This window comes from Mercurialis annua, linkage group LG3, assembly GCF_937616625.2.
Source record: "Mercurialis annua linkage group LG3, ddMerAnnu1.2, whole genome shotgun sequence".
Classification (NCBI taxonomy): Eukaryota; Viridiplantae; Streptophyta; class Magnoliopsida; order Malpighiales; family Euphorbiaceae; genus Mercurialis; species Mercurialis annua.
In genome coordinates this window covers 1,075,917-1,101,749 of record NC_065572.1, presented here as the reverse complement: position 1 = coordinate 1,101,749, position 25,833 = coordinate 1,075,917, and the positions used below count along the sequence as shown (strand labels likewise).

At 29.1% G+C, this 25,833-nt stretch overlaps 3 protein-coding genes across 5 annotated transcripts; 2 read left to right on the top strand and 1 right to left on the bottom strand.

The window, feature by feature from the left end:
• Window positions 1-680: 680 nt before the first annotated feature.
• On the top strand, window positions 681-4,532 carry LOC126673344 (phytepsin-like). Its single transcript, XM_050367446.2, has 13 exons — window positions 681-859; window positions 1,454-1,809; window positions 2,123-2,183; window positions 2,384-2,478; window positions 2,558-2,839; window positions 2,911-2,950; window positions 3,036-3,100; window positions 3,169-3,282; window positions 3,431-3,494; window positions 3,590-3,747; window positions 3,916-4,035; window positions 4,109-4,197; window positions 4,304-4,532. The coding sequence occupies exons 2-13, from the start codon at window positions 1,468-1,470 to the stop codon at window positions 4,386-4,388; spliced, it is 1,515 nt and encodes a 504-aa protein (XP_050223403.1). The 5' UTR covers window positions 681-859; window positions 1,454-1,467; the 3' UTR covers window positions 4,389-4,532.
• On the bottom strand, window positions 4,470-7,572 carry LOC126673342 (uncharacterized). 3 transcript variants are annotated; one of them, XM_050367445.2, is made up of 8 exons: window positions 7,405-7,572; window positions 6,874-6,962; window positions 6,567-6,753; window positions 6,217-6,371; window positions 5,825-5,968; window positions 5,613-5,716; window positions 5,344-5,500; window positions 4,470-4,767 (listed from the first exon to the last, which is right to left on the bottom strand). In XM_050367445.2, the coding sequence occupies exons 2-8, from the start codon at window positions 6,943-6,945 to the stop codon at window positions 4,693-4,695; spliced, it is 894 nt and encodes a 297-aa protein (XP_050223402.1). In that variant the 5' UTR covers window positions 6,946-6,962; window positions 7,405-7,572; the 3' UTR covers window positions 4,470-4,692. The 3 variants fall into 3 exon arrangements, with proteins under 3 accessions (XP_050223402.1, XP_050223400.1, XP_050223401.1); XM_050367443.2 differs by having other exon boundaries at window positions 4,470-4,770; window positions 7,405-7,571; XM_050367444.2 differs by having other exon boundaries at window positions 4,470-4,770; window positions 6,874-6,952; window positions 7,405-7,571.
• Window positions 7,573-16,077: 8,505 nt separating this feature from the next.
• Window positions 16,078-16,632, top strand: LOC126674434 (uncharacterized). The gene has a single exon (XM_050368875.2). It carries the CDS (start codon window positions 16,184-16,186, stop codon window positions 16,448-16,450), a length of 267 nt encoding a protein of 88 aa, XP_050224832.1. The 5' UTR covers window positions 16,078-16,183; the 3' UTR covers window positions 16,451-16,632.
• The last annotated feature ends 9,201 nt before the right edge of the window (window positions 16,633-25,833 follow it).

Genomic DNA, 25,833 nt, shown 5'->3' with positions numbered 1-25,833 from the left:
GAGCTCGACTTGAATTTATTAAAAATTAAAATACTTACTAAAAATAAGTATATTTGATGCATCTTAATTTTTTTCACTACAAAATATATAATTTAACTAATTAATATAATACAAATAATAAAAAATATAAAGTATTAATTTATGTATATAAAAGGCTTGTGTAGGCTCGCAAGCCTCACGGTGTCTATAAGTGATACTGCAACTGTAACATTCGAGTTCACCTCAAGTTCGAGTTTGCCTCGAATTTTTCGAGGCTATTTTGAGTTTTTCTCGAGTCGATTTCGAGTAACTCAAGAGCAGTCCAACTCGTTTACACCCTAATCGGGCATGTAGAAAATGAAAATATCGATCAGTGATTCGTGCAATAAACACATTTGTTAAGTTCGAATATTTAATGACAAGATAATGATTAAAAAGTTTCAATCGCAAACATTTATCGAGTTGTTGTAAAGTAAATATAGGCACTAATTTACAAATAGCAATGGAAACAAAAAGACTGAGCAAAAAGCCGATGGATTTGTCTATATTCTAAATTTATTATGAAAGTTCCAAGTAATTTCGACAGCCATGAGCTAAAAACATCAACAATTTCATACTAATCGACACATTAATCATCATTTTCAACATAAAAAACCACCGGAAATTTCATGGTGCACATATTCAAATTGATGTTAACTTTTTGTTTGCTGTTGTTGTGTAGTGTAGTATGTGTCCAGATTGCATGGATGCATACTTTTGTGGTTATAAGACTCAACACACCACCACTTCACTTCTTCAAGGATCACTCTTAAATATTCCCAGTGAAACATTTTATTTTTCTTCAGTTTCTGCTTCATTTTGCTGCTACTAATTAACTCAGGTTTGACTTAATCAGTTTCATTAGTTTGTAAAGTACTTCATTTTTGTATATTAAGCTTGGTAAAGTTTCTGTCTTTACTTAAGGGTTTTGTTTAATTTTCTGCAGTCTCATGTTTTAGAGGACACTGATAATTCATTGTTCTGTCAATTTTAAACTTGTGTTTGCGAAAATAGGATTAAGAGATGCATATTTCGCTTAAAAGTTGCAATCTTTAGTTTTCATTTAAAGTGCAACTTTCGATTTTAAGTATAAATGGACATTTAATTCAATCAACGTGTCCCGTTTCGGAAATGTTTCTAATTTCATTTTTTACGTAGAAAACCTTATAATAAATAACACCTTTTGCTGTTTTCATGTTCGAGTGTCCCGTGTTTCTGAGTTCGTGTCCATCCTACCTAGCGGATAGGAGAAGGGTATTGTTTAATCTTGCATATTAGTACCTTTAAAAGCTGCAATCTTTAATTTCAAAGTAGAATTTTGCATATGACTGGTAAAGGATAGACTTACTTTAGCATATCTCATTTAAAAGTTACAATCTTTAATTTCAAGTTACAATTTTGCATGTGATAGGACTAATTTTTACTTCTCTAGCAGGTGTTTATCCAAACATGAGGAGCCAAATTCTTTGGCTTGCCTTCAGTTTATGGGCTTTAACAGGCTCACTTCTTGCATCTGGCTCTAATGGCTTAATGAGAATAAGTTTGAAGAAGCGACCTCTGGATCTTGATAGCATTAATGCTGCCAGAATTGCAAGGCAAGAGAGAATTTCTAGAATTGGTTCAAATAGTCTGGCTTATAGTCCAGAACCAGACATGGTTCCTCTTAAAAACTACTTAAATGCTCAATATTTTGGAGAAATTGGAATCGGATCTCCACCGCAGAATTTCACTGTCATATTTGATACTGGAAGTTCCAATCTCTGGATTCCATCTGCCAAATGCTACTTTTCTGTAAGTTCTGCTGATTATCTCAGGGTAACCAATTCTCAGAGTACTCAAACTATGCATACATGACAAGTATTTAGGTAAAAATAAGTAAACCCGATTATCACGTGGCAAAAATATCGACTGCCTCATATATATTTTTGACAGGAAAACCTACCGTTGAAATGAAGTTAAAGTCTAGTAGCCAAAATAACATGAATCAAAATTTGATCACTAAAATGAAATAAGGCTATAGTTTGGATACCTTGAGAATCAATTGCCCGATTATCTTAGCTTTCATATCATACTAAAGATACTGACTCAAACCTACGTGTTGCAGCTTGCCTGCTATTTTCATTCTAGGTACAAGTCAAGTCGGTCCACTTCATATATCAAGAATGGTAATGGCATGTTCTTTATGTTTCTGCATTTTTCTATTTCCGAAACGTTTCTGAAACTCTATTTTTAAAACCTATGAGCAGTTTTAATTGTTTCCCATTTTGGCGTTTTCTGAGCATTTCTGTTTCCGTGCTGTATATCTTGAGACTTACATTTCGAACTATGAGGATTTAGGATTAATTGTTCAACAAATGTGAATCAGGAACTACTTGTGAAATACATTATGGAACTGGATCAATTGTTGGCTTCTTTAGTCAAGATAGTGTTGCAGTTGGAAATATCTTAGTAAAAGATCAAGTAGGTATTTTCTTCCGTGTTTTCTTTTGAATTGAAAATCGTTTTTCGTCTGCTAACAACGTGAATTCAATACTTTCAGGATTTTATCGAAGCGACACGAGAGGGAAGCCTAACATTTGTCTTAGCTAAATTTGATGGAATATTTGGACTTGGATTTCAAGAAATCTCAGTTGAAAATTCTGTTCCAGTGTGGTACAATATGTTGCAGCAAGGTCTTGTAGGTGATCCCGTCTTTTCGTTCTGGCTCAACACAGATCCAAAGGCCACAGAAGGCGGAGAGCTCGTATTTGGCGGTGTTGATAGCAGACACTATAAGGGGAGACATACCTTTGTTCCTGTTACACAGAAAGGTTACTGGCAGGTTAGAAAGTTCACCATCTTATCGATTTTTACTGTAAAAATCAAACTCATAATGCTATTTTCCATTTTTAGTTCGATATGGGAGATTTTCTGATTGGAAACCGTTCAACAGGTGATTTTCTTGCTACCCAAACAACTTCCAATATTCTACCAGTTGCAAGAAACTGCACTGACATTTTATATTGACGATTTCCCAGGTGTTTGTGAAAATGGCTGTGCTGCAATTGTTGATTCAGGAACATCCTTACTTGCTGGTCCAACAGTAAGCTCTTTCATCTTCTTAACAGTCAGATTATTTCAGAAAACACTCTAATTATCCGCGATATGTAGGCTATCGTGACTGAAATCAACCATGCCATTGGAGCCGAAGGGATTGTTAGTGCAGAGTGTAAGCAAGTAGTTTCGCAGTACGGAAATTTAATCTGGGATCTATTAACATCAGGGGTGCGTTTGATCTTTTTTTGGTAAACGAAGATTACGAACTAAAATTATTAGTCTTATAATATTATCAAATATTTTGTTTGATTTGATTTTTAAAAAGAATTTTTTAATTTCAACAACTAAATATACTAAAATTCTAGTATGTTTTCAGGTGCAGCCTGATAAAGTATGTTCAGAGCTTGGTCTATGCATATTGAAAAGGGATAGGTATGCAAGTTAAGAGACTTCACTGTTCTGCAATCTCTTTAGGCAGTCAAACTTTATATTACATGCTGTAGGAATTGAATGCGAAAGTTTTGATTATCTGCAGCAATGGAATTGAATCAGTTGTTGAGAAGGAAAAAAATCAAAGGATCATCTGTCGGGGACGATGTCCTTTGCAGTGCCTGTGAGATGCTTGTCATTTGGGTTCAGAATCAACTTAAACATAAGGAAGCAAAGGATGCAGCACTCGAATACGTAAATAAGGTAACGCATGTCGGAACTCTTATCTTCACCAACAAAAAACAGACAACATCGACACAAAAATGGCAGAACCTTAAATAATTTGATTTCTAGCTGTGATCCTTTTTAGGCTGTCTATGTGAGTTGGTCTTAAATTATTTGATTGATTTCTAGCCATGATCTTTTTTTCAGTTATGTGACAGCCTGCCGAGCCCAATGGGAGAGTCAGTGATCGATTGCGGTCGCGTTAATGGCATGCCGAACATTTTCTTTACCATTGGAAATGCACATTTCCAGCTCACTCCAGACCAGGTTTATTTGAACTCTGATTCCTTGTTGCTTGTAATATATCAGTCCATCTAAACCGAGCAATCATTAATTGCAGTACATTTTGAAAACCGGAGAAGGTGTTGCTTCCGTCTGTATCAGCGGATTCGCGGCTCTAGATGTTGCTCCTCCGAGAGGTCCACTTTGGTATGCATTCATTTACCTTTTTCTTCAGTTTTCTAGCCATTAAACTGCACTATGATATTAATGTTTCCATACGCGTTGTTGTCTGTATTCCCTTTTCATATGACAGGATTCTTGGAGATGCTTTCATGAGAGTGTACCACACAGTGTTCGACTTCGGTAACCTCAAACTGGGTTTTGCCCAGGCCGCTTAGATGTAAATTCATGTTAAGTTACAATATTGTATTCAGATCTTCCTGAGGGAATTGTTGTAGACTAATGAACCAGATTATGGATTGTAAAAAAGTTCATCAACGTTTATGTGTTATGATAATAAAACAAGTATTCAAGAAAATCAATCCGTGTTTGTCAGACAATTTCAATCTTAAAACTTCTAATAGGATCTGACAAGTCAAAACCATAAAGATTCTGAAAATTACAAGCACATACCACATACATACAGATCATCAACCAAATAATAGATATATATTCCACAGGTTATAGCATCGATGTCCAGTTTTACTCTTCATCGCTATCATTGCCGAAAACTGAGGCCACAACAACTTTCGGCTTTTTCGCCGTACTGCTAGATGACTTCTATAAACCAAAGGGAAACAAATTAATAAGGATTTGTAGTTGCTTGCGTACCCTGCAACTAATTTTCAACATTGTAATGCTATTATAGATACAGATACATGTAAAATTCCTAAAGGCGTCAACTACCATACACATAATGTGGTTTAGAGTAATTTAAATGCCACATAAGAGACATCAGTGTAATCATCATAGTTAATCCGACTCTTATTTTTATTCTAAAATCCCCATGTTGGCGAAAAATGACAAGATGAAGCGCCAACCATAACATGTGATGACGAAGTTATGTTATGTACATTAATGGGATCATAAAGGACATAGATATTTGTATTCACCTCTTCACAGCATCTCATAGCTATCTAATCACCCAAGTTAGCAACAAGAAGAAAACAAATTGAGATTTGACAAGACTTTTGCTCATGTCTTTATTTTAGATATCAAATTAAATCATGTGTGAACACACTGATTTACGATGATTGCATGCATGTATTCTACGAAAGCAATCTTAAACAATCATATTGAAAAGCGTCCAAGCAGAAATAAACAACAAGAGTGATGCCTCTATAGGCTGCATACCTTAGAAGTTCCACCTTTAGAAGAAAATCCAAATTTTAATGCCTTCCGTTGGTCCTGATCAGCCAATGGAGTTGCAGTTCTAACTGAATTGGAAACCTGAGGAGATCCAGCTTCTTCTACATGCTGCTGCTGCTGCTGCTGCTTACGAGCATCTGCCCTGAATTACATTAAAGAATAAAATAAGAATAAACATTAGGAGGTCATACCCTGACAATGATGCAATGCACTAATAATTAAGCTAAACAGGATATTAGGAATGATTTACTTACATCTGAGCAAACTTAGCCATCTCCTTTTCTTGCCGTTGCTGTTCTCGTTTTAGCCGATCGTCGCGGCCGCTAGTACCATGCATCTCTCTCATTTCCTTAAAACGCTGCAAGCATCATCCAAAACCAAAATTCATATATTTAGACTTAAGTAGAAATATGAACAGAAAACAAACTCATGAAAATTCAGTATGGCACCATGACAGGTCATTTACCTTGCGATGATTGTGATCATATGAGCTCAGATGAACTTCAAATTCCACAGCCAACTTGTATTGCTTGTTGCAGAGATCACAATAAAAAACCTTGTGTATTTCTTTCACCTCAGTTTGAATTTTCTGCTCACGTTCTGCTAACACCTGAATTTTCATAATGTGCCCGAAGCAGGCAGTAGAAGCCACCAGATAATAAAAACTGCACGAAATTCTCAAGAGCTTCCAAAGTTGATGTTCCGCTATTATAAACCATTCCCGTCAAAAGACATGCATATATGATATATGCTGCCTTCTGCTCTTAGATTCAGGTTTCAGAAAAAGTAACACATCAACCTCAGCATATTATCTACTAGTCAAAATATTTAGGCCGGTCTGCCAGTTTATAAATATACCTCTCTTTTCTTTGCATGTTCCTCTGTTTCCTCCATCTCAATTTCAAGTTTTCTCCGCTGGATATTTTCCTCGGCAGTGAAAAAATCATCTTCTTCTTGTTTTCCAATGCCAAGCTTAGGATCTCTAATCCCGGATTTTATCGGATCAGTTATTCCTTAAAAAAGCCAAAAGAGATTCTGAGTCTGGATTTATCAAAAGCCATGACCAGCAAAACTACTCAATTCTAAAGCACTGAGGGGGTTTAAGACAGTGTTACGGATAAGGAAAAAAGTATAAAAAAATTGATCATATTAGCTGCTACACAACAAAGTAAGCAAATACGATAGTATTCAATTATGTTTAAACATACCCTGCTCATCCTTTCCCAGACCTTTCCCTTTCCATCCCATTTTCTGAAGAAGCCTAAACCCAATATTGGAGGCTGTCAACTTTGTATCCAAAGACGCTTGTTCAACATTATCCAGATCAACATTTTCTGTAGGTCTATGATTAATAGGCAAGCGGAAATCTTCAACCAGATCCTCAATAAGAGAATCCTGAAAAGCACAGCAAAAAAACCAGAAGTTGTACGTCAAAACATTGAATCAATCATCCATGATTCTCTTAATATAAATGAGCTATAATATATATATAAACTGCATAACCATACAGCATACCTGCTCTATATCTTGTTGACTTTTATCAAAGGAGACTGTTTCCGGTTTAGCGCCATACCATCTGTTATCCATCGTGCTACTAAAAGAAACTAAAAAACAAAATTGAAAAGTTTAATTATGCAATAGACAGTCACAAGCATGATAGATACATATCAGGGTCCAAGTTCCAACATAACCTAATCAATTGTAGGAGAAGATTAAATAAATAATTAAATAAAGCAATTCGGAGCTCATATAGCAGTGGCGGAACCAGGATTTTAAGTAAGGCGAGATTGTTCGATATAAAAAATTAGGGTTTGTATTGAAGAGTAAACTACAAGAGAACAGCCAAAATTACCAAAGAACATCAAGTTAAATTCATAAAAGCTAACATGTAAATCAACATTCCATCAATTCAAAGACAATGTAATTCAGCATCTAAAACAAACCCCTGAATACAAGAACCCTAGAGAATTGAAGTAAAATATATATAAAAAAACAATAACAACACAATAAAATAAACACGTATAATAAAGAAAATGGAACTTTTACCTTTGGATATTAGATCACCAGGAGAAAAGAAGATAAAGACTTTAAATTTAATTGTTTCTGAAAAAAAGACTAAAAATGGAATTAGGGTTGAAATTGGGGGTTCAATCCCTAAATTTGGATGGGAGAATTATAGAATACAGCTACTTGAGGAAATCTGACTACGTTAACAGGTAGGGGATGCAGATGACTTTACTCTACCAATAGAACGGCGACGTTTTAGTAAGGATATAGCGTTTTGTGGAACAAAGGATAACTTCACCCTTGAACTTGGCACAAAATATTAGAAAAGTCATTTTGGAGACTTTTGGGTCAAGCAGACCCACAACTATTTCAAAATACATCAAATTACAAAAACACCCAAAAAAGAGAGTGGAATTGCCTGATTTCAAAATTTGATTCTAATTAATCCTAAAAACACGAATTAAATATAATCAAACTTCAAATAAACTCAAATTAATTAAAAACCTAAAACCGCCACCAGCCACCCTAATTCGCCACCGGTCAACCGAATCTACCACCGAACACCTCAATTCCACCGCCAGTCACCCCAATGCCATCATCGGCCATTGTTCTCAAACAGAAACAAATCCGTCCGGGACCATGCAATTTGTTCATCCTTAAAAAGGATGAACTCATTCTGAGGATGAACACGATATGTTCATCCTCAAAGAGGATGAATTGATCGGTTCATCTTCTTTGAGGATGAACAGTGTTTATCATGGGAATTTTTTTCAAAAGGCTCCTGAAAAATTAGTTAGAAAATTAGGTTGACTTTTAAAGTTTAAAAATATAAGGATTATAAATAAAATTAAAATATATTAAATGTCAATTTGAAAAATAAAATAAAATTAGAGATCATTTTAAACTTTTTACATTTTAAAATGGAAAATCTCAGTTGCGGATGTGAGAGTAGGGAGGGGATGATCTGAAGCGCTATAACTTGATATTTTTACAAAAAAAAATATATTTAACTTTTTCTAAAGTACTTATAAATTAAAGTTGTATAAGCTAAATCACTTCCATTTGACATTTATTGTAATGATAAATGACTGGTTTTTAATGACTTTCTCTTGAATTCTCATAATTTTTGTCATTTCACCCTCACAAGTTTCACTAAAGTGACTATATACCTCTAAAATCACTTCACTTGCTTGACAAATATACTATATAGAGTTCAGGAGCATTTTATACCAATATGTCATGGCATTATCACCTCAATAATCTATAAAATAAATTTAATTGTACAAAATAATATTTTTTTTAATGTTTTTTTTTTACAAAATCTTATATGAAATTCATGAAAATAGTATTAATCTATTTATATTGATTATTAAATCTCATTTTCTTATAAAAAATGCACAAAAAGTTATATATGTATAAACTTCATAAAAAATATTGAATTTATTTATTTATTTATTTATTATTGATTAACATATTTTTGTATAAATGATAAATGTTAGTTAAAAGCTATTATTTTTAAATTTTATTTACAAAATATATCATAATTAAATTGCACAATATTAAAAATTTATAATTATTGCTAAATCATTACATTTTTCATAAAAAGTCCAAAAGACAAATTGAGTTCTTTTGAACTTATCAGGAAATGTTCTATTGCCAAACAGCAAATGTAGTGATATCACATTACGTTTTTGTCAACTTAATCAATCTACTTTCATTTTTTCTTAATTTTGATCGAGAAAGAAATTAAAGGGTGATTTAAATTTAGTGGGGGAATAATTATTATTTGAGATATTGTAGTAAAATTCTGGAGCAAAATATGGATGCCAGCATTTGTACATAATTGATAAAAATAAACATTGATAAGACAATAATTGGAATCAAATTATAAATATAATAGCAATCATTTTTCAAGGCATTATCCATGCAATTTCAAACAAAGAAAAAGGGAGATGTTCAGGCATTTTCCAATAATAAAAGTAACAAATTTATATTCTTAAAAAGGACATCAAAACATAAAGCAAAGGTGCTTTGGCATGGTTAAATTATTAATAACAATGATTAAGCTCGTTAATTATCTTTGAAAATGACTGATAATTATTCACTTGATAAAATTTCAGTCCATTCATCTAGAAGCAGTTCACATCAAAGTATATGTAGGTAATGGAAAAGAGAACGATATTTAAGATCTCTTTTAATTAATCGAATAATTTTTCTTCTAAAGAAAAAACAACACAGAGCCACATCTTTAGAAAAGATTAAACAATAACCGTTTTAGGATAAGAAATTTCTTAAATATCATGACTAATTAAGCTTCACATGTATTATTTGTTCATCATTTGTTTTATTTGTTCAGTGCTAATCCAATCTTAATTTTTTTATTAAAGAATCATCTCCATGAATGAATTTATGGACCGGCTTCATATATAGGAGTAATAAACTTGGTCTATTTTAATACTTTACTCTAAAAGTCTTTTAAATAAGATCAGTTACATCTATTTAGTGTTTTTGAAGTGCATTAGAAGCAACCGTACAACCAATGAGCTGTAACTCAAATGGTATAAACGCTAAGCAGCAAACTGATAGGTCGTGGTTTCAATTCCTCCTACAAACGCTTTCCCCTCCCTAAATTATCAAAAAAAAAAGAAGCAACCGTACAAATACTTTGTATAATGTTTTATGACAATTGCAGCATGATTGTATTTTTGCTAAAAGTACAAAAAAGAAATCTTCCAAGTTATTCAAAAGAAAATATAATTTTTTTAAGTTTCTTTTGGCTATTTACACCCTCAATATTTTTAAATATTTTAGCTATTTATGTGATAGTTGTTAAGTGTGGGTGTTGATTTGCACCATTTTAAAACATTGAGAATTTAAATGGCAAAAAAAAAATTAAAAGGACTTTATCTGCTCTTTTTGAATAAATTAAAGAGTTTTTTACAACTTCAGCTGTATTTTTATCTAATATTTTTGTATTTAATATTTTTACGGTCATTTTTTTATGCAATTTGGAAACACACAGGTGATATAATTAATTTTATATTGAAGAGTTTTTGACTAAATTATAAAAACATGTCAAATTTGATTAATACGAACATGTCTCGTAAGTTTAAGGATCAAAATGACTGTTTTCTCTATTTCTTTTTCTTTCTAATACGCATGTATAAGGTTTACAACTCATAGTATTGTTAATAGGTTGGCCAAACAATTAATTAAAAACTATTAGAAAGATTGTCTTAATCATGAAGAACTATCCAGCAAAAAGCTAATTAAATCAATTATGTGTCACTCAATGAAGAATTATAGGCCCACTTTGATCATGATCACAAAATGTATAGTACACACCATGGATTTGTACTGTAAAAAAGTATTCTTCATGTAGAACACTAATTATTTTATTAAATTTAATTAATCAAATAATGATATTGATTACAGCAAGAAACCATGATCTTTTTGTAATCTCAGAAAAAGAATAAAAATTATAAGTTCCGTGCACTTTAGTACAAGTTGTGAACGGACGACAAACTCTAATTATTTTATATTATAATTTTTAGGGCTTAATTGTAAGATACTACCTTAAAGCTAGACAGCTTGCAGTACATTTTTTGTTGCAAAATTATAACTTTTGGTCTCTCTGCTTCAATTATTTCTGTGGGTTCTTTGCAGTTTAGGTACATTGCCACTATGTATGTTCATTCGTTTCAAACCAACCAAACCGAACCGGGTTGAAATTTTAATTTCTGAAAGTCGAATCAAACCAATCGAAGGAATAAAATATTTCAAATTGAATCAAATCGAATTAGTCGGTTCAAATAACTTATTTGATTGAATTTTATTAATTTTCTTATTTGTACTAATTTATATATCTACAATTGTCAAATATATCATGAACTTTAAATTTTACCAGTTTGTTTTATTATTTTTTGATTTTTACTAAATATACTCACAACATGTTTGGATTTGACGTAGTGTAATGTTGTATGTCCGTGCTTATAAAGTTTAGCCTACTTGACGTATATAACATTACTCCTCGCTAGCTTCAAATAGGCCATAGATATATTTAATAAATATTAAAAAGATGATGAACTAAACTAATTTTTTAAAAATTATAGTATATTTGGCGAACGAGCTTAAGTTTTGACCGGATAGACAAATTCATTTGGTCTTTTTATACTATTAAATTAAACCGAATCAAATTTTTGGTTCAGTTCCGTTAGATTTTTGTACACCCCTAATTGCAACTACAAAAGAAAGATCTAAAAAGTGTGTACTTAATTGAAGAGTATAAATATATATAGTCTATAAATGTAATTAAGTACTTTAGGGGTAGCTAGCTTGGCATTCTTGTATTGGTGGAAATGTAGCTGCTTGGATTATTTTATAATTGAAGAGGAACTTTCTTGCAAGGAATTAAAGGGGAGGCATCTTATGTTTTTAAAGGAAAAATAAAAAGCAAATAGAAGAAAATCTTCAAACCTTACCAACTAGCTATAGTGCATGAACCATATATTGTTCAAAAAAAAGAAATAAATTATTTTTAGGCTAATATGAACTTTTGACCACTTTTTCTTAAAAAAATTGATTTTAAATTTCTTTTTACTTTCAAACTTACTTCATTCAAAATAGCAGTAGTAGTATATTTTTGGGGAATACTTCTCTAAATAATTATTTAAAATATATTACTAAAGGTAGTAATGATTACATTGCTCGATTTACAATTTAACTTTGTAGGGATTTTTTTTATATTATTAAAATTAATCAAATTAATAAAAATTAAAAATATTATTAACTATTTATTTAATTAAAGAAGTGGAATTTATATGAATTAAAAAAATATTTCTCGTTGGACTCTTATTTTGCCAAAAAAAAATAAAAAAATTAAGCAAACAAATTATTTCCAGAAAATTATACATTCTAATAAGTATGACTTCGAGGTTGAAAAATACTCCATTTGTTTATATCGTTTTAGAGTTTTTAATATAGTTTATATTATTTGAATTTTTTGAGTGATTATTTATGATAGAATTAAGTGATGAAGACCTTCAATATTTTTTTAAGCTTTTCATACTTGTCATTTTTTTTCCTCCCCTTCTCAACTATAGTAATAATTTTTCAGAAAGTACAAAATATATATAATTGAATGAGCAGTAAATAATAAAAATAATACTCATTATAATTAGAAATAGAATGGAGGGAGATATTGTAATCATAATCCATGTTTAACTAATCATCCACTAATAACTAATTTAATCACAGACAAAACGTGTTCTAGGCTTTCGATGTCAAAATCATTAGCATGTATCCTAGTTAATATTATGTTATACAACTTCGTAAAAGATACGCTAATAAAAAACCTAACCTGAATATTTTATATTGTAGCTCTATTTTTAAGCTTTTATAAAAAAAAATATCTATAACATCGTTTAAAAAATTTAATGCTAAAACATATGTGTACTTTGTGAAAACCACTGGTTTCCCGTCCTTCTCGCCTTGAGGGCGACTCTTAAATATAATGCGATAATGAATTTAGGAAGTCATTTTTATTTTGTTTGTTATTCTTTTGGTTATCGCACATTGATTTATTTTATTTTGATAATTAAATTGTAATTTTATATTAACAAGAACGGTTTTTGGTCTCGAAAATAAATACCGAGGTGATTTTTAGTCAATTGTGTTTAAACTTTAAAGATCATTAAAATCGAATTTCAGTTATTAAACTGAAACAGAATTACAGTAACCACTAGATCAATCGATTATCCGATATTATGCTAAACAATCTTTTTAAGTTTTGCTTTTAGCCTAACAAAGCATAAGAGCATCTACAGTTTCCAAGAAGGCTCCAATAATTAGTCATTGGAATTGAACAACATTGCAAAATTAAAAAAGTCTCAAGAAAGTGCATGAAAATTTGGAAATCATATAAGAAAGACTTAAAAAAGGAAAAGTTGAAAAGAAAATAGACTTCCAACAAATACAATGCTGATTTTCTTTATACGAGAAATTTTTGTTTATATCCGATTTATAATGCACAACTATCGTATCCGTAAATTATAAGAGTATGATTTAATTAGGTTTAATCATCGAAACATATTTTATCTTTCCGATTTCTTTTTACTGTCCAAATTTTTAAAATCAACGATTTTAGACTATTTTTTCAATTTTCAATTTTAGTAACAGTCATTTGTTCAAATAAAGTAAAAAAAAATCACATATATAATGTCTTTTAACTATTAAGAACCTCAAACATAAAAGGTATATTTTGAGTTTTCTACTCCAATTTAAATACATGGCTATAATTAAAATTGAAAATTAAAAAATAGACTAAAATTGATAATTTTAAAAATTTAGGTTATCCAAAAATATTTTTCAATGATTAACCCATTTAATTAAACATATTAATTTTTTTTTTATGAAAATGGTCCACAAAACTTTGATTTAGGCAAAAAATATTGTTTACAGTGCAGCTATAGTTTCTTTTCCGGCAAAACATATATTTAAATTCATATACTATCACTTCTTTAGATTGAGTTCTTTTAATTTTTATTTTTCACATTGGATTCTTACACTTTAAAATTTATTGAAATTAATTTTTTGTCATGAAAATAAAACGCACATACAACACGTACAGTTAGTGCAATTGAGATAAAAAATTTCACTTTTTATGCAATATTTTAAAATGGGTCATGTCTTTTTATTCTTATTAAAAAGGTGAATCCCTCAATTGGGTTGTTTTTCGGTATGACTAGACATTGTTAATATTTTTTTATGATGGATAAATGTCTACAAAATTAAAAATGTAAGGGTTTAATATATACAAATTGTAGTAAAGGGATCCAATTCAAAGTAAATGATAGTGCAAGGATCAAATATGTGTTTTCCATATTTACTTATAGAGTTAATAATAGTTTTTAATTCTGTGTTTCATATAGAAGGGTCAATAATTAAGTAAGGTTTAGCGGACTACAATACATGTGCTTTTGCCTAAAGTTTTACCAACATTTTTTTTGAAATAAAAACTTCTATTAATCAAAAGCTGATTGATCAGCCAGTACATAAAATTTGATAATCGGAGGGACATGCCCCAACCAATTAGATAAACTAAAATAGTCATATGCTACCACATGAGATTTTCTATCGTAATTAAAACAACATATATGCATCTCAATTAAGTTAAAGTAGTCATGTGCTATCAAACTGATAATATTACAAAGTAAAGAGTTGTTGTTGAAGGCATCCATTACAACCTTTAAAATAAAGGGAATTAGATTAGCTTCGCTTGCCATGATAATACTAACTTTAATCGCACGACTGCTACAACTAGCAGCTATAACTTCATCATTAGAGCCCCTAATCACATCTTCAGTGACATATCTCTTCTCTTGAATATTAAAGACATCATCTATACTGACGCAAAACATACCGATATTTGGTGAAATCCGTCGTAAGATGGTGGTTATAATTGTTTTAGAGATCCAAATCGCTTGCATCGCAAAAAACAATTTCATCTCCAACGATGAAAAAAAACTATTCTTAATTTCGATTAGAATAGATCTAATAAAATTAAGATACTAAGATAGAAAATAATTTCTAGATCTAGACCAAAATTGGCCAAGAAAGAAATTTCATTCAAAATTAAAGACAAAAACTATGGAAAAAGGCTAAAAAACTGAATTTGAGAGATTGGGAGGTGATTTTTGGCCAAGAATGGCTAAAAACCACCTCCCAAATGAATAAAAAGGTAAAACTTACTAGGGTTTTAGAGGTTTCTCAAAAGAGAGAGACGGCTAGGGTTTTTTTAAGAAATCGAAATTACATCCTAACGTGCACATTTTAATCAATAAAGTTTTACCAACATAGTAGTTAATAGTTGTACCTAAAATCTATAGCCCTTAGCTCTTTTTCCTTTATATTTCTTCTTCACCATTCGTATCAATTTGAATTCCAAAGATTCTCCACCCATTCATTTCTTTATTTATCAAACACACTTACCCTTCCTGCCTTTTACCCCTCCACTAGGGCTATGTACTCGGTTTCAACCAAGTCGAACCAAATCGAAATATTACTATTATTTCCAAAATCGAACCGACTTTATAAGGATGTTTTTCAAATCAAATTGAACCATCTGGTTTGATTAATTTTTTCAATTCAATTCATTTTTTCTATTCGGTTTATTTTAAACTTAACTGAAACTTTGTATGGCCAAAATCAAACATAATCAAAAGAACTGTTTTCGTGTCAAACATAACTGAATTTACCAATTCGATCAGTTTACCAATTTAATGTGGTTTTCAAAACCGAATTAAACTTATAGAAATGTTACATTTTTCAAAGCAAACCAAACCATTATGTGCAGTCGATTTTGCAGTTTTGTTCAATTCTAAAACTTAACTAACATTCTGTATTCAAATTGAACCAAAACGAAAACTAAATTTTTATAAACCAAACCTGACCAAATTTATCAGGTCAATTTTCTTTTAAAACCGAACTAAACTTTTAAAATATTAAAATTTTCAAACAAAACCATTCTATTCGGTCAATTTTTCATTTTAGTTCATTTTTCAGTCCGTTTTGTTCTAAAATTTAGCTAAATATTTTACATCCAAGACCAAACCAAACCAAAAAATGAATTATTCTCATAGTGTCAAACCGAGGGTTCCATTTTAGGTTTCTGCACTTCCCCTTACCCTCCACTACTATAAATACAATACAACACTTCTCCACAATTAATTCATACCCAAGAAACACCCTACCATACAACTTCACTAATTTCTTGCTCTCTCTAACTCATAATTTTCGGCAAGAAATTTGTATCATCACCATGGGAGGAAACAGTAGACAAAGCAACAAGAAATCTTCATCTTCATTCTTCAGTTTCTTCAAGAGAAAACCAAGAAGAGTCGAAGATTATAGCTGCGATGATATAACGAGTGGCCGACGAGTTTTCCCGAGTGATGAAGATAATAGAGGTCCATGGAGAGTTGCAGACCCTTGTATTGATACTAAAACTTCTGCTTTCATTGCTCATTTTCATTCTACACGCTTCTCCGAACCCGACCGCCAAATTTATCAGCCTGCTGCTGCATAAGCTTGATCAATTATCAGAACTAATTAATCTCCTTGGTTTCTTCTGATAATTATTTATTTAATTAATCGTTATGTGTTGTACTTAGATGTGTTATTTGTTTTATAATTAATTGTAGCTATATATATAGTTTGTGAATCCTTATGAATAAGAAGAGTAATATCAAGATTTGTTTCAACTATCAATATCATTTTATTTGTGCTAATTATTTAGTTTTATGTTTCTATAATTAATTGAGTTAATTAAATATATATTTGCCCTCTGAATTTGCACACACGATGAGAATTTCACACATCAAAAACTAATTTAATTTGATTAATTAGCTTAAATTTTGATCAATTGATATAAATTGATCAATAAATTTTAAAAAATTATCTAGTAGTCCGTACAGCTGTTTTCAAAATTGATACATTCAGTATGATTAATAAATACAAAAAATGAACTGAAAAAAATATACTTTTCAAGTAATTTAGAGTACTTAATTGCATTGCTTATAAGTTTAGGGAGTCTAAATTAATTATCTTCCTACTTTTCAAGATTCATATTCTTGATTATTTTAACTGTTTTGAGATATTATTTTTACTTTTGCATGGGGATAAGTAGAACAACTTGGCATAAACTCTAAAAACTAGTGTTTCAAATTGGCCTTTAAGCTGTCATTTTCAGTTCCAAACATAGTTAATTAGCTACAGCAAATGCTATATACTTAAAGAATAACATCGTGTTATAAATGAATTAAAAACTATTAATATCTTGCATTGCGCTGATCTGGTTGCATATATTCTTAATTATCATAAACAGAAGGATCAACAACTTGCTGGAGTTGATTAAAAGTTAAATTGAATTTAGATGAAAGTTTAGTGGCTTCAACAGGAGTTTATTACCCACTCATGGAACAATAATTGTCAATGTCAATTGACTATACAAAAGTAAGGTTAGAATTGCATGTCACTTGGTAACTGTATTTAATATTTGATGTTATTTGGGTTAAAAAGTTTATAGTTTTCAAATTATAGTGTTTTTATATAAGGCTAATTGAAGTTTAAATTTTATATTTAGGGAGCAAACATCTATTTTCCTAAAAATTGAGGTAGCTAAATAATTGTTGGTGTATTTATGCTTACATAAAGGATAAATATAAAATATTTGCCATAAGAGGTTATCAAACTGTATATATATATATATATATATTATCTCAAATTGAATTTTGCATTTTAAATGACATGGTGAAAATGGAAAGGCCTTGCTAAAATAATAATTGTTTGGTTACATAATGAAAATAGTGTATTGGACGTATTTTAATTCTAAAAAGTTATCAAAATATAAACTTTAGTTTAAAATGCATAATGTATAAATAACTTAAAAAAAGTAGATAGATGCACATTTTTACTCGTTCATGTGAGATTAATAAGTCATCTCTCGTTGGAAAAGTAATTATTTAGTTACTTATAACCGTAAAAGGAAAAAATAAAAAGCTAACCCATTCCGAGGCTCATGTATCACTTTTTCATGAACAACGGTGGTAAAGTACAGAGGGCTCGGAATGGGTTTTACCTAAAAAATTAACCCTAATTGCAATGGTAAGAATGTTGATGTATGAAGAAGGAAGAATATGGTGGTTGAAAGAGACAAAAATTCTGGAATCAAACACATTTCCAAGAAGAGGGGTTGTGGTTTATTGAGGACATACATTATTTTTCAATCTTTCACTGCTTTTTTACCTTTAATCTTTCTCTGACAATCTATTACTTTTTAATGTTTCATTCTTCTTTATCCTCCTCCATTCTTGCTTCAATTTCATTACATCAACTTGCTTCAGAACATGCACAGTAACTATTAGATACTCAGAAAGTGACTCAACATAGTGACAAAATAATGACATTAAGGTTATAAGCCATTCAATTGGAAAAAAAAAAAGTTAAATATGACTGACGGAAAATTAAAGTATTGGTGAGGGCTAATTGGTTTGATGCATCCTTAATAATATTCTCTAAGGACTAATTCATGTCAGAGATATCAGAGCATCTTCACGATCAACATTTTATAGAATCTTCAAATAGTTGTGTACAGGGGTGAGAAAATATACCGGCTGGCCGCATTAACCGATTGAACAAATGAATTTCGGTCGATTCGGTTTAGTTAAAATGGTAAATTCGTCCAGTTTAATTTTTATATGAAAAATATCGGTTTTTCGATTATCGGTTTGCTTTGAATTTTAAATTATCCAAATTAACTGAATCAATCGAAATAACCAAATTTTAAATTTTTTTCTCATAATTTTGTCGGTTTTAACTGAGCCGACCGAATTAAACGACCTATTTTATCGGTTTGGTTATGATTTTTTTCTTATTTGGTCGGTTCAGTTTTTGGTTAAAATTTCTTATTTGGTCGTTTCGGTTTTCGGTTAAAATTTCTTATTCGGTCGGTTCAGTTGTGACTATTCAGCCGAAAGGGTTATTGGTTCAGTTTCGATCGAACCGACCGAATATTCATCTTCAATTGTGTATAAGTTCAATAATATTTATTTCGGTGTCTACTTTAAAGCAAGGTTAAGGTCCTAATTACGCAGAATTTGAAATACCGAGTAATTCTCCTATAAAACATATTGATGTAAACACTAAGATATATATTATTATCGACATCTTCTTTTCGAAAATTTATTTGGTGTTTCGAATCGTAAAAAATTGATAGTTCGTGTTTGACATTATCAAGATTTGTGTTGTAATTACGAAATACGATGAAGTCCTATGTTTTAAATTGTAACTGACCCTTACTTTAAAACAAGTTTAAGGTCCTAATTAAGAGGAATCAAGCCATATTAGCTATTTTATTCTTTTAGAGTATAATTTGTGCAGCTGTAAATTTTTTCAATTTTTCTTTCTTTTGGTTATTAGGCTACAACTTGAGTTTCGAGGTCTATGAAATGATATAGGTAGAAATTCATCTAGCGTGATCTCTTTAAGCCTGAAGACTACGCAGATAATTCTTCACCTTGGATTTGATGTTGTATTAAATAATTGGAAAGTCTTAATCTACATATTTTGTAAATTATTAATCAATTTAATAAAATTAAACTGTTCAAATTCTAATCTCTAATAATTAGATAGGTTTCCTAAAAGGGTATGAAAAAATTGAACCAAAAAATTTGGTTCAGTTTAATAGAAACATCAATTTCTTCGGATCGGTTCAATTTTCAACATAAAAAATCAGCTAATTTTTTTTTTTGAGAATAATGAAAATTTCATTAATAGAGAAATAAAAATACAACTTTGATCAAATATTAAATATATCAATATATTCAAGAGATACAATAATAGAACATCAGTAAAATAACAGAAAATCATATCTAATTTCTTCAATCGCATTAACGGAGCTCTTTGAATATGCAACTCGGCGATCCGTCCGCTCCATTCGAAGGTTATTTTAAAACCACAAATCGACTCTTTGGTCTTTGAATGAGTCCGATTGAGAAAATATTAAAAATAAGATTTCTACTGATAGCACTTCAGATCTATACTCCGTAGATAATTTTTGTTTATGTCAATGATTCAGTTCTTCTGTTTATTTCTGGTGTTAGTCAACGAAATCGATTAAACTATATGGTCCCCCACTTTTGATTTTTTCAACGATTTCGTCCCTCACTTTTATTTTTGTCAACGATTTAATCGGCTTGATTTTTTAAGTTCAAGTATCACCTAATGTCTAGAGTCATTGTTTTGACTAATTCAGATCGTACGAGATAGAACCCGTTAATATGATGAAACCAATTTCTAAATTTTATAAAGTTATTTCATACTTAATATTCAAGTTTAAAACTTCTGGTTAAGGAAGAAGGAGTCTTTACCACTTCACTTCAGCTCAGCCTTCAGTTAAATTTAATTTTAAAAATTCGGTTTAATTTGATTTAAAACGAATAGGCACCTCCTAATTGCCTATGCTTAAACTAGCAAAAATGTGGAACCTAGAGTTTGATTTGAAATTTAGTTAAATTGGACTAAAAACAAAAGAAAAACATAGTGAAAACAAGGGAGAAGTATAAATAGATACTGGGCTAAAAGAAATAGAGAAAATTAGGATAAATACTCCATTTTTAAAAATAATTTGATTTCCTACCTCAACAAGGAAAAGATAAAGAAAATACCTCACATTTTTATTGTTTTTATTTTTTTACTCTAACACATGTTTATATTATAATTATGCCTAACTTTTATTATTATTTTACTCTAACCATTTTTCTCTACTGTAAGTGACAACTGTCACTTTTTTCTTTTTTCTCTTTCTTTCTTTCTTTCTTTCTTTCTTCTTCTTCTTCTCTGTTTGTTTTTTCCACCATTTTTTTTCTTCTTCTTCTTTTCTTCTTCTTTTCTTTTCCATTTTTATTCTATTTTTCTTCGCCGCTCCGCCGTCAATCCGCCGCCGCTCTGCCATCGTTCTATTGTCGCTCTCTGTTCGTTTCATATTTGATTTTAATTTTTTTTTCTTAATTCGTGGTGACTAATACGATTTATGTTAACTTTCAGATCTAAATAAATTACTCTTTGATTTTTTCAATTTTAGATCTAAAAATCTGCATGAAAAGGATTTTATTATGAAATAAACAATTTTCTGCACAAAAAACGATTTTGTGCAAACAAAACAGCATCTGATTATCATATGAGTATCACTGCATTATCATCACATTATCACAGCACTGCAGAAAAGATAATTTTTATATAGAAAAACATCCTCTGATTATCATATGAGTATCACTATATTATCATGTAATTATCATAACATTGCAGGAAAAAAATTCTGTAGAAAATAATGTTTGATTATCATATTGTTATCATAATATTATCATATATTGTTATCATAACATTATCATATGATACTTATATGGAAAAAAAATTACAGAAATAGTGTCATATGATAATGTTTTATCATATGATAACGAGATGATAATATTTATGATACATATATGATAACATCTATGATAATGTATGATAAAATAGTGTTTGATTATCATGTCGTTATCATAACACTGGAGTATGATAATTAGATGATAATGAATTATGATAAGGTTATGATAACTAGATGATAACGTACGTGAAAATAGAATAACAAATAGATTCATGACACCAGTATGATAACCAGATGATAATAAAAGAATAAAGTTATGATAATAGTATGATAATATGATACATATATGTAAAAAAATTACAGAAAAATTATGATAATGAGATGATAATGTAAAGATAATAGTATGATAATATGATATCTGTACGAAAAAAAATACAAAAAATTATGATAACGAGATGATAATGTGAAGATAATAGTATGATAATATGATACATGTATGAAAAAAACAATTACAAAAAAATTATGATAAGGTGAAGATAATAGTATGATAATATGACCTTATTATACTTCATTATCATACTATTTTCTTCACATTATCATTTCGTTATCATAATTTTTATGTAATTTTTTTTATATAGCTTTCATATTATCATACTGTTATCATAATTTTATTATTATGTCGTTGTCATAACATTATCATTTAGGTACAATAATACATTATCATCTCGGTATCATATGATTATATTATGATAACGAGATGATAATACACCATGATAATCAATTTTTTTTTTTGTAGAAAATCATTCTTAATGGAGTGTTATGATAACAGCATGATAATACAGTGATACTCATATGATAATCAGAGACTGTTTTCTTTATAAAAAATCTTTTTTTTCTGCAGTGTTATGATAATCATATGATAATCAGATGCTGTTTTTTTTTGCAGAAAATCATTTTTTCATCATAATATCGTTTTTTCATGCAGATTTTTAGATCTAAAATTGAAAAAAAAAATTCAAGAGCAATTTAATTATATCTGAATGTTAAAAAATCGCAATAATCACCATGAATTAAAAGAAAAAATAAAATATGATTGAATAATGCAGTGATGGTGGAGTAATGAAGAAACGGCGGCGAAGCGATGAAGGTATAAAGAAAAATGGAGAAGAAATAAAGAAGAAGAAGAAAATTAACGAAGAAAAAAACAAACACAAAAGAAGAAGAAGAAGAAGAAGAAGAGAGAGGAGAGAGGAGAGAGAAAGAAAAAGAGAGAGATATGTAAAAATATGACAACTGTAATATAAGTTACTTAGAGTAAAAAATTAATAGAAAGTAGGTATAATTACAATATAAACATGCTTTAGAGTAAAAAAATAAAAGCATTAAAATTATGAGGTATTTTCTCTATCTTTTCCTTGTTGAGGTAGGAAATCAAATTATTTTAGGAAATAGAGTATTATCCTAATCTTCCCAAAGAAATATAATAGAAAGGGTGTAGTGTATAGCTGTAAGGAATGGTGGCCATCTAAATTGGCAAGATCCTTTTTTTGAAGGTTCCACCATGTGACCTCTAAAACTACTAGTGCTTCTTTTTTCTCACTTCTCTTCTTTACTGTTTTATGATGATTAATGTCAATTTTGCTACATGAAATTTTAAAAGTTGGTCTTTAAACTTTTAATTTAAATGTTAGTCTTTAAACTTTTAATAATAACCTTTTGTTTTTTGTTTGTCCTATTCAACTTGGTAAATAATTTTTGGATATTTCATCCTAATTAATTATTTTCACTTATTTATATATTTTTAATTTAATTTTGTCATCACAAGAAAAAAATTCATTAATTTCAAAAGGTTATAAATGTAATTTAAAACCATTTTTAATAATCTGACGTAGAATAAAATGATTGAATAATTAAATTTGATGAAAATAAAACAACATTAAAAGAAGATGACTACTGTCAAAAATAAACCATTAATAACAGTTGGAAAGAAAAATTAAAAATTATAACTATAGATGATTGAAGTATTTAATTTGAAAGAAAGAAGCGAGAAAAATAAATATTGCTTTTTATTATTTATATTCTTAACTTAATGATTCACTTAATTTTGTCCTTTTCAGTCAGACAAATATAAAGAGTTAAAAAATTATATTAAATTAATATAAAGTAAAATTATATTTTAAATATTATTATTTTTAGACAAAATGTATAGATTCTATAACATAGAATGGAAGAAGGAGACTACTTTAGGATGTTAGATATTTATGTGCACTCAAAGCTCTCCACTAGCAAACTAATTCTATTTTAGAGTTACACTATAAAAAAAATCAGATTCTTATACACTTGCTAATTTTTAAACATGTCTAGATATATAGAATGACATTTTATATTATTTAATTTGTCCGATCTTAAGAAATATCTTTGCTTGACTAGTCAATCCTGTCATTCCTGATACCAGCATAAACATAACCAATGGTCCTAATTAATAAGTTGGTAATTAAAAGTTAACAATTACTTGATTAATTGTTAATTGGCTTAATTATATTCCAAAGATTATATATTTTTTTGAGAAATAAGATTTTAAATAAATGTACCCAAATGCTTATTATGCATTGTATGTACACATAATGAGTTTTGAATGTTTATTTATACCATAAAATCATCCATTTCACATCAAAATCAAATATCAATTAATTACTGCCACAAAAATGGAAAATATAATCGGTCACCTCTAACGTATACCTAGCAAAATTAATACGTTTCTATTGCTTTATTATCTGCCTGTTGCAATATGATGAATTGTAATCATGCAAAAATAAGACATTGAGGTAGATAGTATTGAATACGTAAATAGAAATGTTTTATACAAAGGAATCAATTACATATAAATGACATAATATTTTGGTAATAATTAAATAAAACATATTATTCTTTTTCTTTTTGCATAGTATGTACTATGAATTGACAGCTTCACTCTATGCTCTATGGGAATCAAATTAAGTCTAACATTGAGTAACATACAATCTAAAATAATATTTAACATATTCTATCATTCATTAAAAATAAATTCTAGATATGAGTTAGGTAGCATAAAATAATTATAACTTATGTGTAAAATGTAATTGTATGTCTCTCGATCAAATATTTTTATTTTTCTACCATGCACCGTCAGCATGTTCTGTTATTTTTTGTATATATTAAAAAGTCTATTATCCGCTTAATTTGTATAATTAAAAACATATGAATAATTTAAAAATTTATTAGTTTAAATATAAAGTTTAATAACTAAAATTATATGATTCATCAGATCATCTATTGTCTAATCTGATCCGTACAAATAAAATTCATATTATTTATTATAAATTTGATGTTTTATCAATGGATTAAATGAATATTTTTGAGTCCGTGTACCATCTCAACATAAATTAATGGTTCACTCCAATTCAACTTCCTGAAATTCAAACTCAAATTTTTTATAAATAATGTGATTTTTTTACCATTGTGTCTCGATGGAGATATGGATTAGGTTTTGGATTATGCGCGTGTTCTTTTTTTTTTTTGGAAGTTCTTAGATTATTCATCCATAGATTAAATGTTGGAAATGTTACATTAACTAATAAGGTTTAATAAAAATATGCAAAATAATCTATTTTTAAGTTATTAATTTTAACTTATCCGCATTCTTTTTCTAACTCCTTCGTATTTTCCTTTTCTATTTCTTTTTTCAGACCTTTTAAAAAATTCTCTCATTATCGTCATATATTGGTGTAATTTTCTCAGGTGTCACTCATTTATTAGTATGCTGAGGTTAATGTTATTTTTAACCAATAAATGAATATCACATCAATACCGTGTATGAATTTGAAAAAAAATAAAAGTTGTTGTATGTTTATGACAAATTTAAAATGCGTGATTAAATTGAGAAAACGTGTAAAATTTATGAATTTTTATAACATAACCCTAATATGAATTGTTGTAGACTTGTGGATAGGGTGTACATGGTTTGATTTTACTAGTTATTCTTGATATTTTAGTCCAAACCAATTATATCGGTTTGACAAATTTTAAAATCAAAATCAAACCAAATATATTATAAACCAGTAAAATTGGTTTGGTTTGGTTTGATAATTTTTTCTTTAATACCAGTTCAAACCATCATCAAACAATTATTTATTTATCATGTAAAATTAAGAAAATTAATCCTTTAAAATCTTTTATTCATCATAAAAATAAAGATAATATTTATATAATAAATTATAATATTGACTAACAAATGAAAAAAATTATAAATTTTATATATTATAAATCTTTGTATTTTATTAATATGATATTTTAATATTATAAAAAATATAATATTTATTGATCGTTAATAAATATTAAAATTATAAATTAGAATAATTATTTTATCAGATGATATTTAATTATATTATTTATCAAGTACATTTTTAAAAAGTAGTCATAGAAATATTATTTTAAAGTTATTATATTTATAATTTTAATAAAAATATGTATATATGTATATATATTGGTTTGGTTTGTTTTATGTTGAT

What these genes read in the sequence shown, in the direction of transcription:
- LOC126673344 (XM_050367446.2), top strand. Translation starts at nt 1,468, where the DNA reads ATGAGGAGCCAAATTCTTTGGCTTGCCTTCAGTTTATGGGCTTTAACA. An exon ending in GGGATCTATTAACATCAGGG is followed by an intron (nt 3,283 to 3,430) that starts GTGCGTTTGATC and finishes GTATGTTTTCAG; the next exon opens with GTGCAGCCTGATAAAGTATG. An exon ending in GAAAAGGGATAGGTATGCAA is followed by an intron (nt 3,495 to 3,589) that starts GTTAAGAGACTT and finishes GATTATCTGCAG; the next exon opens with CAATGGAATTGAATCAGTTG.
- LOC126673342 (XM_050367443.2), bottom strand. Translation starts at nt 6,945, where the DNA reads ATGGATAACAGATGGTATGGCGCTAAACCGGAAACAGTCTCCTTTGAT. An exon ending in TCTGGGAAAGGATGAGCAGG is followed by an intron (nt 6,372 to 6,566) that starts GTATGTTTAAAC and finishes GGCTTTTTTAAG; the next exon opens with GAATAACTGATCCGATAAAA. An exon ending in CTAAAGGTGGAACTTCTAAG is followed by an intron (nt 4,771 to 5,343) that starts GTATGCAGCCTA and finishes TTTGGTTTATAG; the next exon opens with AAGTCATCTAGCAGTACGGC.
- LOC126674434 (XM_050368875.2), top strand. Translation starts at nt 16,184, where the DNA reads ATGGGAGGAAACAGTAGACAAAGCAACAAGAAATCTTCATCTTCATTC.